The following is an 18,865-nucleotide window of genomic DNA, read 5'->3' as shown; positions in this document are numbered from 1 at the left end:
TATTCTTCCACATCTCCATGGATACACAACACCTTTACCGAGGGTAAAACTTGGTCAGCCCCTTTTGGAACTAGGTTAACCACCAAAGCCCAGACCTCCCAGCCTTCAATCTGTATTATCATACGAAACGGTGATTTCTGCCGGGGGGGTATTTCCTACAAACATGCTGACAACAGATCAAGCTGATTTACCTGTACCATCGCGATGGTTATAGTATCGAATTGTTAGGATGTGATGGCTAGTTGCCATCGCATCACATGATTTAATGTGGGAAGGCTTCCGATGTTCATCCCTATTGTAAGGTGAGGTGTGTGCTGGGGGGAAGGTGTGCTGTGATGGCAGGAATGCTGTGAGGGTATGGAAATATTATTATTAACAACAGTTTCTTATATAGTGCAGCATATTCCGTTGTGCTTTACAAATGGAAATAACATTAATAGAACCAAACTGGGTAGTAAAAGACAGACATAAAGGTAAGAGGGCCCTGCTCGCAAGCTTACAATCTATAGCTCAGGATTTGTGATTACCCAAGTAAAACCCCCCTGATATTTCCATATCCCCACTTCAACATTTACACTTCAACCACTGATTCAGATGTTGGAAACTTTGAACAGAAATTAACATTCATGTGTACACATACATAATAATATTGCAGTAAATACAGTGCAGCCCCTCCAACATGACCCCTTCCACCGGGTACAAAATGCTCTGCTTCTGGATTTCTCACTTGATGATTGCAGCCATCGTGGTGAAACACTGGTCTCATCTTTTAGCTAGCTCAACACAGGTGTCTGCAATCAATAATTAAGAGAGAAATCCAGGAGCAGCGCATTTTGTACGGGGGGGAAGGGGTCATGTTGGAAGGTAGGACAGTGTATTAGAAGCGTGTTTTCAAATTGCGACCGAACCATTTTGGCAAGTGTTAGCAACTAAAACCTAAAACTGTCTCTAGTTTCCCCTTCAGTTTTGCGTATTTCTGAAACATCTTGAAAATCAAAATGATAACCATAACAAAAATGGCGGCATCAGTGTCCGGACCCCGGAGACGTCTTGCTATATCCGCAATTGTAACGCAGCAGCCAGCAGCTCTCCTCGACTGATTGGTAGAATTCGAAGGTTGCGGAAGTGCGTGGCATTACTGAGCCGGGCGGGAAAAACAAAATGACGTTTTGAGTTTCAGGCTGAATGGGAAGAGAAACACCGAATAGCGGGTATTATGCGCTACTACTAGTAGTCTGCTGATGCATGAAATCCTACATATACCTGTACACACTCGGACCGAGGTAATATTAGGAGAGAAGTAGTAATAAGGAGATAGTGTATGACCGGGTTTATATGTGCTGAGACTGCATATTGTTGTTTATACTACGGTTGTATCTATTCTGTTTCTTAGTTGTAGAATGATTGAGCAGATACAGAATAGCCAGCTCACGCATGTACCTTCAACTCGGTTTCTGTATACTCTCATGCCGCTGACGTGATATATGCGCTGCGCAATATCATGTTTCATAGAGAATATATAATCACCACTGACAAACTACAGCTTCTCTTCTGCATTAGAGGCAGGCTTAATTACTGATCATTTACAGCCATGTAGTGGTTGTCCACACTATACTGACCCCTTATTTCTGCATTTCTAAAAAGTGTGAAAGTAAACGCAGCAAAAATTGGGTAAAACGTTGAAAATAAGTGGGCATATAGCCCTGTTAGTACTCAAACATTGGGGTGGTGGATGTTATGTAAAATGTAGTATTACCAGTGGCTGGCATGTTCTGATTAGCTTTAGTACAGAAAAAATGGGACTTGATTGTCAGTGAATTATGGTTGGAAAATCTAAATATAGAAAGTATGTTATATCAATTTCCTTTGCCATTCCTAAGTAGGCTTCAACTTCATTAGGTCTTGTAATTGTAATCATAGCTGTACATGATCAATGCCTTTTAATTGGCTTGGTAAAACAAGCTCTGAACAAAATGGCAGAGATGGGATCTAAATATTGCGTTATTTTCTTTTATAAAGTGGTGACATATTGTGCAGAGTCTGTATTTGTTATTAAAGTAAACTTATTTTGTTTGACATATTAGCTTTCAGATATATGCAGTCTAATGCTGAAAACTACAGTTAACAGTGATTAAACAATTTTTGTTTAGACATAGAATAGTTACATGAGATTTGTGCATTTCTTGATGACTTACAATCTGGTTATCTCTCTAGGTACATCTATAAACAATGGAAGACACCGAATCAAGGTTTACTCACCTGCTTCAGCCAATCAGGGATTTGACTAAAAACTGGGAGGTGGATGTAGCTGCTCAGTTGGGGGAGTACTTGGAGGAGGTAAGAATATATTTGTGGGTGAGCTATGAGAACCCATCTCAAATTTACAACAGTAATAGACTTACAAGCAAGTGTGCTCATGGTATGTATAACTCTGGTTTTTGTTTAGTAAGGGGTAAATCCATGCTTTAACACCTGTTTTTCCTGTGACAGTGGCTTCAAAGTGCTATTGCAGTCCCATAACCAATGTATAACCTATAATTTGAACAGAGTATTCAGCCAATACCGAAAAGAAAACCGGTCTGACTTTAAGTTTAGGTCCGAAAGGTACCATATATCCAAGGTTAGTTACATCAACTAATCGTCCAGATGCTAATTCTTTCTATATAGCCCATACTAGATGATGGAATTTACAGGATATCTATCGTACACCAAATTCACATGTGATACCTAGGTATCACTCTACCCTCCAACATGACCCGTTCCATTAGGTACACAATGCTCTGCTCCTGGACTTCCCACCTAATGTATGATTGCAGTCACCTGTGTTGAACTAAGTTATTGATGAGACAGGTGTTTCACCACAGGTGGCTGCAATCATCAATTAAGAGGGAAGTCCAGGAGCAGAGCATTTTGTACCTAATGGACTGGGTCTTGTTGGAGGGTCTGTATCACCACATGTAAATTTGGTGTGTGATATATATCCTCTAAATTCCGTCATCTAGTATGGGCTATATAGAAAGAATTAGCATACCCTAATCACAATGTATAGGGATTAATAGTGCACATAAAGGTATTTTTAACACCAGATTCGTCCTTCACCACGTGGAGATAAAATGTACACCATACCAAGCAAAATCTTTCCAAAGGTAAGCTTACTCTATTCACACCATCAAATGGTAAGATGAATCCTATCATGGTTTCTTTATGACACTAAGGGGCATATGTATCAAAGCTTGATGTGAGATAACCTTGTGAAATATATATCGCCAACTAATCCGCTCCAAACTAATTTCTTAAACACAGCCTGAAAATTGTAAGTTAGAAGCTGATTGGTGATCTATATCTCACAATATTATCTCACATCAAGCTTTGATACATATGCCCCTAAGTGCCTCCTCCGGATACCAGTGTCCTTTATCCTCCGCATAGGATAAATGGTAAAGAAGTGAGATATCCATATCAGAAGGTAGGCATAACATTTATTGATAACATAAAATAATGTTGCTACCGTCACATATGAGGATTACACCGATTAGAGATGATGGCAGAAAATTAAACCAGCATATCACCTGGACAACGGATGTCAGGCTAACTGCGGCTCAAGGGGCTGGTAATACTGTCGGTGGCTCCACATCAGACATGGGTAAGTGCTCTCTCGGCCAACGCGTTCCAGTTTGTGATTCTACAGGCACAGAAGCTCAGAAGTTTCAAACAGTCCAGATCATTACAGTACACAGGAAGAGGGATTCAAAGCATCTATAATGAGCTAATGATGTATATAATTCACTTCCATGCATATCAAATTCACATGTGGTGATACCTACGTATATCTACTACACTGAGTGTTTTTTTTTTTTTTTTTTTCCTTATGTGAGCGAACTACGTATCAAGTGTTTGTGATCATCCACTTTGACTTCTGTGACCAACAGAGACTGATATTTCACTCTATATATGGATGATTATTTGATGTAACTATCCTTGGATACATGGTATCTTTCGGAACTGAACTTAGCACCAGACCTGTTTTTCTCTTTTGGGGGGGGGGGGGGTCTGTTGTATTCAGGTGGCTGCTTTGACTTATTATTGTGGGATTTCTGATTTCACTTGTATTGTTTTAGAGCGTATTCAGCCATTGTTCAACTTAGGATGGTAAATGTACAATCCACTTCGTTTCAGATACTTCACTGAATTTTTACAGTGAGAAAAAATTGTCTATCCTTTCCATGGGGGTGATTCAGTTGTTTTTGTGGATGGCTCTGACTAAAGGGTGCCCAACGGAGCAATTTGAATTGATACTTTTGGACTTGATAACCGTCAACGTTTCTGCTTGCCACCTCCTGAGTTGGCGAGCAGAAATGTGCGATAAGTCAGTGGGGTGGGCCCTAAACAGGACTTTAAATGGGTTTACTTGTTTTACATGGCTAAACCCGATCTAATTGGGTGTTAAAAAATAAGTAGTCCAGTCAAATTTGGGGTACTTGAAAATGGGTGCTAGCATGTTTTAAAGTTTCTAAAGTGAAGTTTATGAAAAACGCACCTGTTGCATGCACCAGCAATCCTAAAAACACCTGACCCATCCTTGCAGACCCCTAAGAAGGCTTTCGCTAGTTTTTATGGTTGTCCCCCCACTTCTACTTTTTCGCCCCCAAAATGAAAGTACTTTATTGGGGAGTTATGTATGTACCGGATTTTTTTGACAGTCCTTTGGGGGGCTGTCCCAAGGATTCTGAGTGGTTTCCCCACCATTGCACCCCAAAATAAAAATTGCACTTTTTTTTTCTCCTGCTATTCTTAGGCAAATCTTTTTTTGCCTATTACATTACATTGCATTGACTTTCCACGTAGGTGAAACATGTCTGGAATTGAATTTGGAGAGAAGTTCCGACTCACGCGAAAAGCCCTGATCAGAGATGCTTTTTGCTTCAAATTGAATACTGCCCTAAGAAGGAATGCATTTATCAATTTAGGGGATATATAGCAAGCCTTGGCAAGAGGTTGAGTAGAGAGGTTGTTTCGGGCAACTTGCCTGCTTCTGTCATTTCAAAGACTGTGCTAGATGAATTTAGAAGTTGATTGTTTACTTTGGCCAACTGCTCCACTTTATCTTTGTCCAAGGCTTGCTTGCTCAAGCTCTCACATTTATTTGATATGTGGAATATTGTTACATCATTGCTTCGTTTGCGATATATATTTAATAGGTTTCTAAAACAGTTTCTTCAGTTTTTGTTCATCTGTTTAGTTAGATCAGATCTGCATCTCTTTTGATGGAGGTAAAACTACCATGAACTTTGCAGAGGCTGCTCTACTTATCCAAGGATCAGCATGTATCTACAGTAAAAAGGTGAGCACGAAGTGTCTAAATAAGAGCCGAGAAGTCTCAGCAGCATTGCATTGAAACCTTTAATGTTCCATAGGCAGGAAAGATAAAATGTTGTTTTGTGTGTAAATTATCTATTAGATTTAATGGAATATCAAATTACAGCAGCACATGTTGTTTAAATGGGGAACTGGCAAAGCAAAATAGTTAAACATGGCATAAGTGTACTGAGTATATTAACACTGCTGAGGTGTAAACGTATAACAGGAATGGAACTTCTGTCTGGAAAAAACACAATGTGGTTGTAGTGGGCGAAAAGCGGACTGCGCCTCATTCGCCTGTTTTGACGTGATGTTTTCTCCATGCGTATCCCTGGTTTGCGCCCTATTCAATTGTATCTTAACTATCTTTTACACTACACTTTTCTTACTGTGGCGCTCTGGACTTGCTGGGCTAGTTTGGGGGTGCCGTAGTAGGTTAGGGCCCTAACCTAAAGAGGTTACCTGGATATGGTGGGTAGGCCCATAACCTTGGCCATGATTATGCTGAAAATCTCTATTGATTGCAAAATTTTATTGCATTTATATATTCGTAATTTGGAGTTGTGCACCTGAGATTTGTCTGCAATTAGGAGAGAGAGGGATCCTTATTTTGAGGCAAAGGGCTGTTATATGCATATGTGTGGAAAAATGATAAAGCAATGTTTTTTCAGAAGAATAACTACCGTAGTTAAATAGTGTTCCCTCTAGCTCCGGCGGCAGGCAGGGCGCCGGAGCTAGAGAGGGCATGCCCGCGTGCGCGGCCGAGAAGGGGGCGTGGTCATCGGAAAAGGGGGCGTGTCTATAAGACGCGTCCCCTTTTCGACACTCTTGGGGGCGTGCCCGGCACTTACGGACATGCCGGGCAGCCCCCAAGCCCTGCAGACAGGGAGAATAGATGCCGGGCGCATGCGCCCGGCGTCTATTCTCCGGCGGTGACCGGGTCACCGCATGTTTCTCCACCCGCGGGACGCTGCGTCCCGCGGGTGAGAACGGCTCCCGCAGGCTGTTAGGGCAGGGCGCTTTTTGCCCTCCTCCTGGAGGGCAGGGTGCTTTTTGCCCTCCAGAAGGAGGGCAGGGCGCCGCGCCCCGCTAAAACAGCCTAGCGGGAACGCTAAGTTAAATTTGGGGTACATGAAAATGTGTACTAGTATATTTTGATGTCTCTAAAATGAAGATTAAAAAAAAACTAGGATATACCTCCTGCAATCTCAAAAACACCTGTCTCATCTATATAGTCCCCAAAATACCAGGCCCCCCACTTTTTACACATTTTTCAACACTTATTTTTTACATTTTCACCCCAAAAGTCTTTTGGGGGTGTACTTTTAAAAAGTATTTTTGACTGATTAGTCATTAGGGGGGTGTCCAAAGGGTTTTGGATCAAATTCCCACATTTGCGCCCCAAAATAGCAATTTTGCACTTCCAATTCGCCTGCCTATATGTCGAGAAACTTTTGCCTTTCTATTCCGTCCGTCCGGGCCTGTGCTGATTACTCCTCTCCATCCTGGCCTGCTCTGATCCCTGCTGTCTGTCCCAGTCTACGCTGATCCTCCTGTACGTCCGGCTGTCTACTGTCTGTTTCCGGCTGCATAGATCTCTTCGGTAGTAGGGTCTATGCGTAGCTAGGGATTGCGGAGCAGCTTCAGAGGGATAGCGGTGTGACCATGAGGGGAAGGGGGTTTTGTTGTACTTTCTGGCACCATTGTTTGTTTTATGTGACATGTGGTCTGTTATTACTGGAGGGTGGGGGGTGGAGCAGGGGAGCTGTGCAGAGCAGTGAGGGGGCCTCCATTTTACTGTATCCAATCAACTGACTATTTTGTGGACTAGTATAGTGTGTATAAGACACAGAGCTGTGCTCCGAGTCCTGTACTCCTGTAATTTTTTTTTGTGGGGGGACGGTGGTCTGGCTCCTACACTTTCATCCTGGCTACTAGATTTTAGAAACATTTGTCAAGCCCTGGACTACTGATCTCCCAGGTTTGGACTCTTTAAAACCTTTCTCCTCAGCTGCAGCTTCTTGCACTGAAATTTCAGTTTTTGAAAAACCTCTGATTGCACATCCCAAATAATGTAATTTGCTTTATATATACACATGATCACCCTGTCTAAATCTACTTCTTCCCAGTGTATTATTTCCTACTCATCATTTGACTTTTATATTTCTCCAACACTATTTACCTAGTCTCTTCCACTTCTCTCTGCTCATCCTCCTGGATCCCTCTGCAGCCTTCGACACCGTGGATCATACTCTCCTCCTCACCCTTCAGACCTTTTGTCATCTCTTAACACCCCATTTCTACCTCAGGGTCCTTAGGGATCCACAGGGATACCTTGGGGGTATAGGTCTTGGCTCCACAGCCATGGGCACCACAGAGTTAAAGATGTCCTCCCAGGATGCACTGGGCCCCCTCCTATACCCCGCCCCCATGCCAAGGCACCTCAGTTTTCAGTAGGTGCCCGGCCTGGAGCCGGTCATCGCAGAGGGGGCTGTGTATAACAGCCCCTGAAGATCATCTAAGAGCGGTAGCATAAGACTGTCCATCGGACGTCCATGCTACCGCTCCGACACCCCCGCCGGCGCCGACCACCGGTAGTGATCCGGGGAGCTCGGCGGGCTCTTGGGGGTTCCTGCTAGCGGAACCCCCGGGGGCCTGGGACTGTGGCCGGACCTACGGGGGACAGCAAGGTAAGCAGCGGGCGTCTGCGGTAGGCGCCCGCTGAATCACAGTCCGGCGTCCCCAGGGCTGGGGGCTCCCTGGGGACGGCAGTATAGTGGAGCCAGGCGGATGCCTGCGCTCTCCACTAGACCACGAGGGATACGGGGCTGGAGCGTTGCGGAACACGCTCCAGCATCCCGGGGGGTTAATGGCCTGCCAGGGGAGGATGCCTTCCCTGTAGTGCACAGGAGGCTCCTCCCCATCACTGCTCGCCGCCTAACGCTGAGGTTTTGGCGGGCTGAGGCAGTGATCCTCTTCAGGCCCGCCTCCCTTCATCCTCCGGCGGCCATTTTAGGTGAATGCTGTGGTGACAGGGTGCGGAGCCTGGGGTGCCCCTTACATACCTCTCCTCCAGTAAAGGTCAGCGTATGTAGCGCTATCACTGCCAGGCTGTAAGTCTGTGTAAGTGATAGTGCATTTAGTGCAGGGTTTTCTGCATGGTATGTGACTTTATGCTAGCGCTGTGTGCCTGATCTTTCACTGTCAGCCATTTTACTATCCCTATTTCTTCCTCCTGACCAGCCCTCTCAGTGCCAGTACTGTCAGGGTAGGAATTTACCTCACAGTTTTAGATTTATTTCTGTGAGAGGAGTGTCACATACCACTATGTCCAGTGAGGACTCTGTTAGAGGCGCACCTCTCCTATTTTCCTGCTCCAGATGTAAAGCAGGTGTGGGGGAGGGGGCGGTACTCCAGGATGGGTTGTGTGCTGCATTTTTGGCCATCCCTGGTACCTCTGCTGTACCCAGCACCTCTCAGGAACCACCTTGGGCTTGTTTTGCACAAGCCCTGACTGTTCTTGTAAATAGGCTTGCAGCCTCTCCTACGTTTCCACAATTGGGGTTTGCACAGCAGGCGGTAGTCCCGCCTCCTGTTCTGGGAGTTCCGGGACCGATAGTAATGCAGTGCCCCCCGCAACAGGTCCTTAATCAGGCTGACCCAGGTTTGTCTGATTCTGGGGTGCGGAGCACTCAGCAGGATCAATCCAGACCTGCTAAAAGACCGTTATTGTCATATCCATCCGCTGAGGATGATGACGATGACGGGTCGTCTGATGAGGGTGAAATTGTAGATTTTTTGGACACTGACACCCCTCAAGCAGAGGCTAAGTCTAGTATTTACATTCCAGGCCTCATACGGGCAGTCCGTGCGGCCATGGTAATTACTGACGACAACTTACCTGCAGCGTCTACTCATGCTTATTTTAAAGAGGTTAAAGGTGCTGCAGCAGTTTTCCCTCTATCTGGTCAGCTAGTTGATCACATGGAGGAGGCCTGGAAATCTCCAGGAAAAAGATTTAAATCTCACAAGCGTCTGGCACGTACTTATCCCTTTACGGAAGATTACTTCACTAAATGGGAGTCTCCTCCTCAGGTGGATTCTCACGTTACGCGCTTAGTAAAGAGCGCAACTTTGCCTATGCCGTCTGTCTTCTCTGACGGATACTACAGACCGTAAGGTGGAGGTGTGTCTTAAGTCAATCTATTCCTTTGCTGGAGGAACATCTAGACCAGCTATGGCTGTCTGCTGGGTGGCCCAGGCTATGGAAAGGTGGGCGGACGCTTTGGAGGCATCATTCGCTTCTGAGGGTACCAGCGAACAGATTGTTAGTGGGTAACCTTCGGGATTCCGCTACGTACATTAACGAAGCAGCTTTGGACTTGAGCCTGCTTACTACTAGGATTTCTGCGGCGGCTGTGGCCGCTCGACGCTCCTTGTGGTTACGTTCGTGGAGGGCGGACGCTGAATCCAAGAAAGGCTTGGAATGCTTACCCTACAATGGACAGGTCCTGTTTGGACCAGCCTTGGACAAAATAGTAGACACATTGGCGGCTGCTAAATCTGCGTGTCTACCCTCAGCCCCGACTCCGTCTGGGTCTAAAAATCCGTCCTTTCGGCCCTATCGCCCTCCGGGAAAACCTAGGGTTCAGTCCTTTCCGAGACCTTCAGGTCCCAAAAAGACCGCTAAGACCAAGAAGCAAGCTTGGAGTACCAAACGTCCAGCTGCCAAGCCGGACGACAAACCCTCAGCCTGACGGGTTGGGCCTCCCCTTGGGGGATCCCAGGGTGGGAGGCAGACTTCTGCAATACGCCCAGTGTTGGTTCAAAACCACCACAGACACTTGGGTACGGGAGGTGGTATCTCAAGGATATGCCCTCTCCTTCCGCAGAAGGCCTCCTCATCAGTTCTTTGTAACAGCAGGTCCTTCAGATCCAACGAAGACTCTAGCGATCCAAGAGTCGGTGCGTTCTATGCTTCAAATGGGAGTAATAGAACCTGTTCCGTTATCCCTGAGAGGGACCGGATATTACTCAAACCTTTTTCTGGTTCAAAAACCAAATGGATCATACCGACCTATACTCAACCTCAAGTCCCTGAACAAGTTTTTAAGGGTCCCTCGGTTCCGGATGGAGACTCTGCGTTCTATTGTTTTAGCTATGCAGCCTGGGGATTTTTATGGTGTCCCTGGATATTCAGGATGCTTACCTGCATATCCCCATTGCCAGGATTAATCAGCGTTACCTCAGATTTACAGTGTTGGACCTCCATTACCAGTTTCAGGCCCTACCGTTTGGCCTTTCCACGGCTCCTCGGGTGTTCACAAAAGTAATGGCGGCCATGGCGGCACACCTGCGGTTGCAGGGAGTTCGCCTGTTACCTTACTTGGACGACCTTCTGTTGTTGGCAGGGTCGCCACAAGTCCTTTGCAGCCATCTACAACTGACAATATCGGTATTGCAGGCTCACGGCTGGATAGTGAATTGGAAGAAGTCCTCTCTAATTCCTTCTCAGAGAATGGTCCATCTCGGGGCATTGTTGGACTCTCAGCAACAGAGGATCTTTTTGACGGAGGAAAAGATAGCCCTGTTGCAGTCCAAGATACGCAATGTTCTAAGCAGTCGCCGAGTGTCTCTTCTCTCGGCGATGAAATTACTGGGATCAACGTTCGACATGGTGTCAACGTTCGACATGGTGGAGTATGCCCAGTTCCACTCCAGGACTCTACAAATGTTGATCCTGTCCAGATGGGACAGAAATCCCCGTCGAATAAAGACGCAGATGATCAGGCTCTCTCCGGAAGTGCGCCTTTCTTTGACGTGGTGGTTACAAAAGTCTCATCTCAGCAGGGGATGTCCGTTTTGGATTTCGGATTGGGTCCTTCTAACAACGGATGCTTGCCGCTGGGGCGCTGTGACAGGCCCACACGTCTTCCAGGGCCGGTGGACGTCTGAGGAATCGAACCTGCTAATCAATATATTGGAAATTCGAGCAGTGTTCAGGGCGCTGCAGCAGGCAAGACCGTTCCTGCTAGGGAAACCTGTGCAGGTTCAGTCAGACAACGCCACCACGGTGGCTTACCTAAATCGTCAGGAAGGAACTCGAAGCCAAGCGGCTCTAAGGGAGGTGTCCCGCATTCTGACTTGGGCAGAAGGCAATCTGCCGGCCATTTCGGCCGTCTTCATTCCGGGTGTGCTGAACTGGGAGGCGGACTTCCTCAGCCGCCACGATGTACACCCGGTGGAATGGTCTCTTCACCAGGAGGTGTTCCAACTCCTGGTGGACAAGTGGGGTCTTCCCGAAATAGACCTCATGGCCTCCAGACACAACCGCAAGCTGTGGGCGTACGGATCCCAAACAAGAGACACAGGAGCTCTCCTGGTGGACGCTCTGTCGGCACGATGGAACTTCCAATTCGCGTACCTGTTTCCTCCATTCTCCCTGCTGCCTCGAGTAATTCGAAAGTTCAGGCAGGAAGGAGGCAAGATCCTGCTGGTGGCCCCTGCGTGGCCCAGAAGGAGTTGGTACTCGGATCTCCAGTGTCTATCCATCGACACTCCTTGGCTGTTACCTCAGAGGCCGGACCTATTGTGTCAGGGTCCTTATCTCTACCCGGACCTGAATCGGCTATCTTTGATGGCGTGGCTCTTGAGGTCCAAGGGTTTCTCTAGAGTGGTGGTCAATACCATGTTACATGCTCGTAAGCCGGCTTCCGCTAGAATTTACCACAGGGTGTGGCATACCTATTTTGAGTGGTGTCGCCATAAAGCGTACGATCCTCACGAGTTTAGAATATCAAGAGTGTTGGCTTTCCTTCAGGCACGCTTGGATTTAGGTCTACGCCTTGCTTCACTGAAGGTGCATATTTCTGCCCTGTCTGTTTTGTTTCAACGAAGGATTGCCACGTGGCCTGATATCCGTACCTTTTATGCAGGGTGTCCTTCGCATCCAGACTCCCTATGTCCATCCGGTAGCTCCATGGGATCTGGCTGTGGTTCTGAAGGCGCTACAGGATCCTCCATTTGAACATCTGGGTTCTGTGGATCTGAAATGGCTTACGGCAAAAACAGTGTTCCTTTTGGCTATTGCTTCAGCCAGAAGGGTGTCGGATTTGGGGGCTCTTTCGTGTCGTCCCCCATTTCTAATTTTTCATTCGGACAGGGCGGTACTTCGTACCCGTCCCGAATTCCTTCCTAAAGTAGTGTCTAGTTTCCACATTAACGAGGAAATTCTGGTCCCAGCCTTTAATTCATCTGATCTCTCAGCTGGTGAGGCTTCTTTGGATGTGGTACGGGCTCTGCGGATTTACGTGGACCGTACCAGTTCTTTGAGAAAATCGGACTCTTTGTTCGTCCTATATGGATTTCATAGGAGGGGTTGGCCTGCCAATAAACAGACTTTGGCACGCTGGATCTGCATGGCGATCTCTGAGGCATACACTCACGAGGGACTCCCAGTGCCACCCTCTGTGAAAGCTCATTCTACAAGATCTGTGGGACCTTCGTGGGCAGCTCGACGTGGCGCCTCAGCTCTTCAGCTTTGTAAGGCGGCCACGTGGTCCTCTGTCCATACTTTCGTCAAGCATTACGCCTTTGACACATTTGCTTCTCAGGATGCTTCCTTCGGGCGGCTGATTCTCCTCTCGGCACAGGAGCGTCCCCTCCCTTGAAGGATACTGCTTTGGGACATCCCCAAGGTAACCCTGTGGATCCCTAAGGACCCTGAGGTAGAAAACAGGAGCTATGGTAAGAACTTACCTTTGTTATCTCCGTTTCTACGAAGTCCTTAGGGTTCACAGGGCGCCCGCCCTGACGCCCTGTGCTTCCGTAGGGTGTTGTTCTGGTCACCAGTTTCTGTCTCCCTTTTCTATGGGAATGTGCATCTTGTGTGTTCCAGACTTTCTTCTTCCTTTTTCCTCTCTCCCGGCCTATGGCTTGGTACTAAAACTGAGGTGCCTTGGCCTGGGGGCGGGGTATAGGAGGGGGGCCCAGTGCATCCTGGGAGGACATCTTTAACTCTGTGGTGCCCATGGCTGTGGAGCCAAGACCTATACCCCCAAGGTATCCCTGTGGACCCTAAGGACTTTGTAGAAACGGAGATAACAAAGGTAAGTTCTTACCATATCTCCTGTTTTATGCCTGGATCACCTCTTACCTCACCAACCGCTCCTTCTCAGTGTCTGCCTTTGGCTCCACCTACCCCCCTTCCACCCTTCCCATTGGTGTCCCGCAGGGTTCTGTCCTGGGCCCGCTGCTCTTCTACCTGTACACCTCTAAACTAGGATAACGCATCAGCTCCTTCGGCCTCCAATACCACCTCTATGCCGATGACACGCAATTCTACTTCTCCTCTCCTGAGCTTCTTTCCTCTCTCGGGTATCCAGCTGCCTCTCTGCCATCACTTCCTGGATGTCCAAGCGCTCTCTGAAGCTCAACATGGACAAAACCGAACTTATCATCTTTCCCCCTAATAGTCTCAACTCCATCCAATCTCGCTATCGCTGACAGCACCATCTCCACTGTCCCCCAACTTCGCTGTTTGGGTGTCACCCTTGACTCCACACTCTCCTTCACCCCCCACATTCAATCACTGGCACAATCCTGTCTATTCCAGCTACGCAACATCGCTCGCATTAGGCCTTTCCTCTCCCAGAATGCTACCAAACTGATTATTCATTCATTAATCCTTTCTCGGCTTTACTACTGCAACCTTCTCCTTACTGGCCTCCCACATTGCCATCTTGCCCCCCTCCAGTCTGTTCTCAATGCTGCAGCTACACTTATCTTCCTCTCTCGCTGTTCCACTTCTGCTGCTCCCCCTCTGCCAAAACCTGCACTGGCTCCCATTCCCCTACAGAATCCTCCTTCAAACTCTTCACCTTCACATACAAGGCCCTCTCTAACTCTACTGCTCCCTATATCTCCAACATCATCTCCTTACACACTCCCTCCCGCTCACTCCGGTCTGCCAATGACTGTTACCTCTCCTCCACCCTGGTTACTTCATCTCATGGTCATGTCCAAGATTTTGCCCATGCAGCCCCCCTCCACTGGAATGAGCTTCCTTGCTCGATCAGGCTCCCCCCGACCCTGCAGAGCTTCAAACGTGCACTGAAAACCCCACCTGTTCACCAAAGCATACCCTTCCACCACATAACCATGTTACCATGTCTCTGTCCCTCCCGCCTCAGCCATCTCTACCTTGCTTCCTTCCTGCACTCGGGTCCCCCTCTACACACTCATGCCTCATGTCATCTGTCTCCCCTCTCCCCTAGATTGTAAGCTCCTAGGAGCAGGGTCCTCCTCCCCACTGTCTCACAGCCTTCTTCTCTAGCACTTCTATGACAGCCTTCACCTTCAGAGCTGTACTGTGTATGGAGAATTGTGTTGCTAATTGTTACTTGTGTTCTGTTTATATTTTGGTTATTGTATTGTAATGTTCTGTGTACCCTTTGCTGTATGTACGGCGCTGCGGACCACTATAAATAAAATGTAATAGTAATAATACATTGGAGTTGATACAGGATAGTATAGCTGCACTAAAAATACAGGCTGGATGAGGACAAATGGGGGAGCAGTTCTGGCTCCTCCTCCTCCTTTATACCCCATCTGACTCGGTTTTAGACTAGTGTCTGAGGGAGAATGAAGATTAGTAAGGCTAACATTTGTTTTATTTTTTATTTTTTTTTATTACATTGAACTACAATCAAGGCTTACAGGCAGTCTGCCTGCACTGTGGAGCCTATGGAGGGATCTGCCACGGCTACTGCAGCCAGTGTCTGGGTCCCAGGCCACAGGGTTATCGGACTCTGGGGAGGCCCTCTGCGGACCCGCTGGCTACAGCATCCGTGGTTATGACCGTTCTCCTTGATTAGCAAGGAGATTGGTTTGTTAGGTAAAAGTTGAGGTACCCCCAGCTCTGATGGGAGCACCCAGACAGCATGAACAACATGCACTATAAGCTACTCAGCGGTGTTAGCTTTAAAGCTACATCGGGGTAGCATTTTCATATAATCGTGGTTGCTGAGCTTGTGGTGGGGTGGCCAGTCCCGCACCCCCTGCACGGATGCCTGCGCTGGGAAGCCTGTCTGATGCATGGGGGCTGCCCATTGGCCCAGAGCTATCCTTAGTCCAGGAAGGGGCTGGTCCCCTCTATAGTTGGTGCGCTCTGCACGTTGTCTCCCGCCATCCTGAGCAGCTCTGCAAGCAGTGCTTGCTGCAGTACCAGTATTCCGGACACCATACCTCTCCAGGGGGCCGTGAGTTACACTGCAGGTGTGCAGGAGGGCAGTGTTTTTCTGTGCTGGGGGTTGCCCTAAAACGTTCCTGCCTCTCAGTGAGAACTGCTGGATGCCTGTGTGTTGTGTTTGCGTGGTTGTGTTAATCTGTGGGCAACACAGTGACAGGATGGCAGGGAAGGGAAACTCCTCCAATAATACCTAGAAAGTGTTTGCTGTTCTAAGTGCAAGTAGAAGTTCCCACATGCACACTCTGTAGGACTCTGCTCCTATCATAGCTGCTCCTGACCCTCCTTTGACTCCAGCATGGGTGGCTACCTTAGCAGGTGCCATGTCAGAACTGTCTTAGGCATTGGCAGCCTACCACAGGGAGAGGGGGTCTGCCAGAAGGGAAGGTCTGCAACAGATATTTGAGTTTACACTTGCCCAGGGCTTAACCCGCTCAGTTGAGGCTTTATCACAAGTGACTTCAACTTTGGAAAGACTGGGAGACAGGATGTTGGAGTCTTCCTCCAAATGCTCTGTTAGCGTGTCAAAATGACCCGCTCAAAAACGCCATCTTCCGGCGGTCCTGTAATATGGAGATGACTGACTGTGCAGAGACTTCAGTGACTGCGCAGCTGCAGAGGATGCAATCCCGAAATCCCAGTCTTTTTGGGGCTTAATCCCGCTGATCTCAGGATTGGCTTACATGGGGGGCAGCCACAGCCGGCCGGGCCTGATAAAATGATCTTGCCTATACAGCCTGCGGCACTGGGCTGCGGTTGGGTTTGTTGAAGCTTCAGGTGCCTAACCATATTTTTCCAACTACGATTTGCTCTGCTGCCTGTGCAACAGACCTTTTTGCAGGGTGTACTTTGTGTCCAATCACAATTTGTGCCTCCTACGGCCCTGTGGGATCTCAACCTGGTGTTGGCTTTCCTCCAGTCACCAGAGTTTGAGGACGTGGACCCCCGTAACTCGATGTGGTTCGGGCCATCTGGATCTATGTCGCCCAGACTGAGCCCATGTGCAAATCTGATTCCCTTTTTGTGCTTTAAGGATGCCCGACTTCTAAGCAGACTCTCGCTCGATGGATTCGTCAGGTGTATGTTGCCAGTGTTTGGACTTCGCTTTCCTCCATCTCGGCGCACTCCATGCGCTCGGTTGGTACTACTTGGGCAGCTCGCAGAGGTGTTTCTGCATTGCAGCTTTGTTGCGCAGCCACTTGGTCCACTGTTTATACGTTTATTAATTTCTGTCGCTTTGACACATTTGCGGCTTTTGGTCATAGTGTTTTTTGTAGGTGTCACAGCGCTCTCCCACCAGGGAGGGAAGCTTTAGGGTGTCCCCTAGTGGAAAAAGGAGAAAACAGGATTTTGGTATGTAACCCCCTTCAGTGTGCGGTGTGGTTCATTTGGAGTGATACACCTCCCATTGCCTCAGGCTAGCTCTCCAGGGTGTGGGTAATATCTGAGAAGGGGGTCTATGCCTATGCAGGCTATATAATAGTCACACATAAAGTGTTCACTCTAGGTCTGGCGCCGGACCTAGAGAAAGGGCACTCTGGCGCTCCACCTTCTCATCACTCATGGGCGTGTGCCAGGCACTTACGGACATGCCGGGCTGCCCCCAAGGTCTCCCTTTTCTGTGAATAGATGCCGGGCGCATTCACTGGGGGTGACCGTTGCACTGCTATTTATCCCTCCCGCAGGACACTGCTGCCCGCATGTGGGGACAGTACCCTGCAGGTTGTTTTAGCGGGGTGCCACCAAAAGAAGCACAGAGCATTCTGCCCTTTCAAATTGAGAGCGCAACACATATAGATACAGGTATAGACCTATGCAGCAACAGTTCTTGTTGAAAACTTGGGAGCCAAGTTTTATAAAAATATACAACATTTAATTTATTTCCTCCTGCACGAGACTTTAAAGAAGATGAATATGATTACAGCAGCTTTTCCTCTCCCTCCATCTCAAAAACCTGGCATGTCAGATGGTGTATGACAATCTTATGGATATGGTTACATTACATCACACTCTTCTTCACCAGCACAGTTACAATAAATGCTTTGCACTTTACACATACAGGTCCACCTGGCCCTATTCTGGCTGGTGCCTGTAGTTTCACATCTTCACACACCTCACATAAATTCTGTTGCACTCTCTCTTCTAAGACAATATACAGTGTCTCACACCCAGTCTACCTCTCTGTTCCCCTCTCACATTGGACCGCAATATCCAGACCTTTTTCCATTGCAGCTATCGCGCTCTCAGCTGCAGCCCATCCCTCTCCTACTGGAATGTCTCCTGTTGACACACTGCTACCAAAGTGACTCCTCCTTTAATGGCTGCTCGGGTTCTTTTATGCATAAGGGACTCCTTGTTTCTCAACAGTAAAGCTCTTGGGAAACTCCTGTTTCCCATCTGTCCAACACATACTTCTCTTACCCCTCTCATGGGTGCTGAAAACTTCACTGGGCTGCTCACACTGCAGGCTGTGGTCTCACACATGCTTTATCTCTGTAGTCTCTCTCCTTGGCTTTTAGATGGGCATTGTGGCATCCACCACGACCCTGCCATTCTCCCCCCTGCCAGGGGTGCACAAGCTACATTCCTGCTTCCCAGCTCTGGATCTCCCCAAATATGTATGCTACCTCCCAACTTTTCCCTTTCAACTTTGTACTTTCTCCCCCACTCCTTTCTCTGCTCTCCCAGCTACACACCCAGTCTTCACTCCCCTGACAGCCTCTGTGTGTCTTCCTCTCCAGCCCCTCCTTTACCTGAAAACCAATCCCCAGGGTCTCTGCTATGCAGTACCTGCAATAGCAATTTTTAACAATAAGATGGGTGTATTTACCAATACCATCCCCTAGAGGGTGCTACATGTACTTGCCTATAAATCCCTTTTTCCGATTCCATAGGGGATACTGGACGCCCATCCAGCGCTGGTTTACCGGACATTTTTGTTACTTTTGGTTGTGTCTGCATGTTTGCAGTCCGTTGTGATTTTCGCTTTCTTTGCGGCTTTGGACTACTTTCTAGTTGGTTCCTCCTCCTGGTGTCTCTGCCTCTGTCTCTCTGTCTCCGTCTCCTATCGGGCTTGGTTAGTCTTAGCTGAGTTGGGTGGGGTATAGAGGAGGAGAAGCCAGCTTCTAATCTAAATAAATTTAAAGTGCCAGGCTCCACTGATAACTCCAGTGTAACTCCAGTGCCTCCTATGGAATTGGAGAAAGGGATTTACCGGTATGTACCAAAATCCTGTGTTAACCAATAGTTTCCCATGCATTG

General features: G+C 47.8%; 1 protein-coding gene across 2 annotated transcripts in view; it reads left to right on the top strand.

Moving 5' to 3' along the window:
* Positions 1-1,067: 1,067 nt before the first annotated feature.
* NCAPH2 (non-SMC condensin II complex subunit H2) overlaps positions 1,068-18,865 on the top strand; it is a 153,802-nt gene continuing 136,004 nt past the window's right edge. The window contains exons 1-3 of one of the 2 annotated variants that reach the window (XM_088444426.1): positions 1,068-1,211; positions 2,215-2,337; positions 5,240-5,341. In XM_088444426.1, coding sequence (XP_088300552.1) covers positions 2,230-2,337; positions 5,240-5,341 — 210 coding nt within the window. In that variant the 5' untranslated portion in view covers positions 1,068-1,211; positions 2,215-2,229. Of the gene's footprint in view, positions 1,284-2,214; positions 2,338-5,239; positions 5,342-18,865 lie in introns of both variants that reach the window. The other variant, XM_088444419.1, reaches the window with a different exon arrangement.

The sequence above is a fragment of the Taudactylus pleione genome, unplaced genomic scaffold (assembly GCF_031769625.1).
Source record: "Taudactylus pleione unplaced genomic scaffold, aTauple2 ptg000019l, whole genome shotgun sequence".
Taxonomy (NCBI): Eukaryota; Metazoa; Chordata; class Amphibia; order Anura; family Myobatrachidae; genus Taudactylus; species Taudactylus pleione.
Note: the sequence above shows the minus strand (reverse complement) of the source record. Positions and strands in the feature narration are given on the sequence as shown.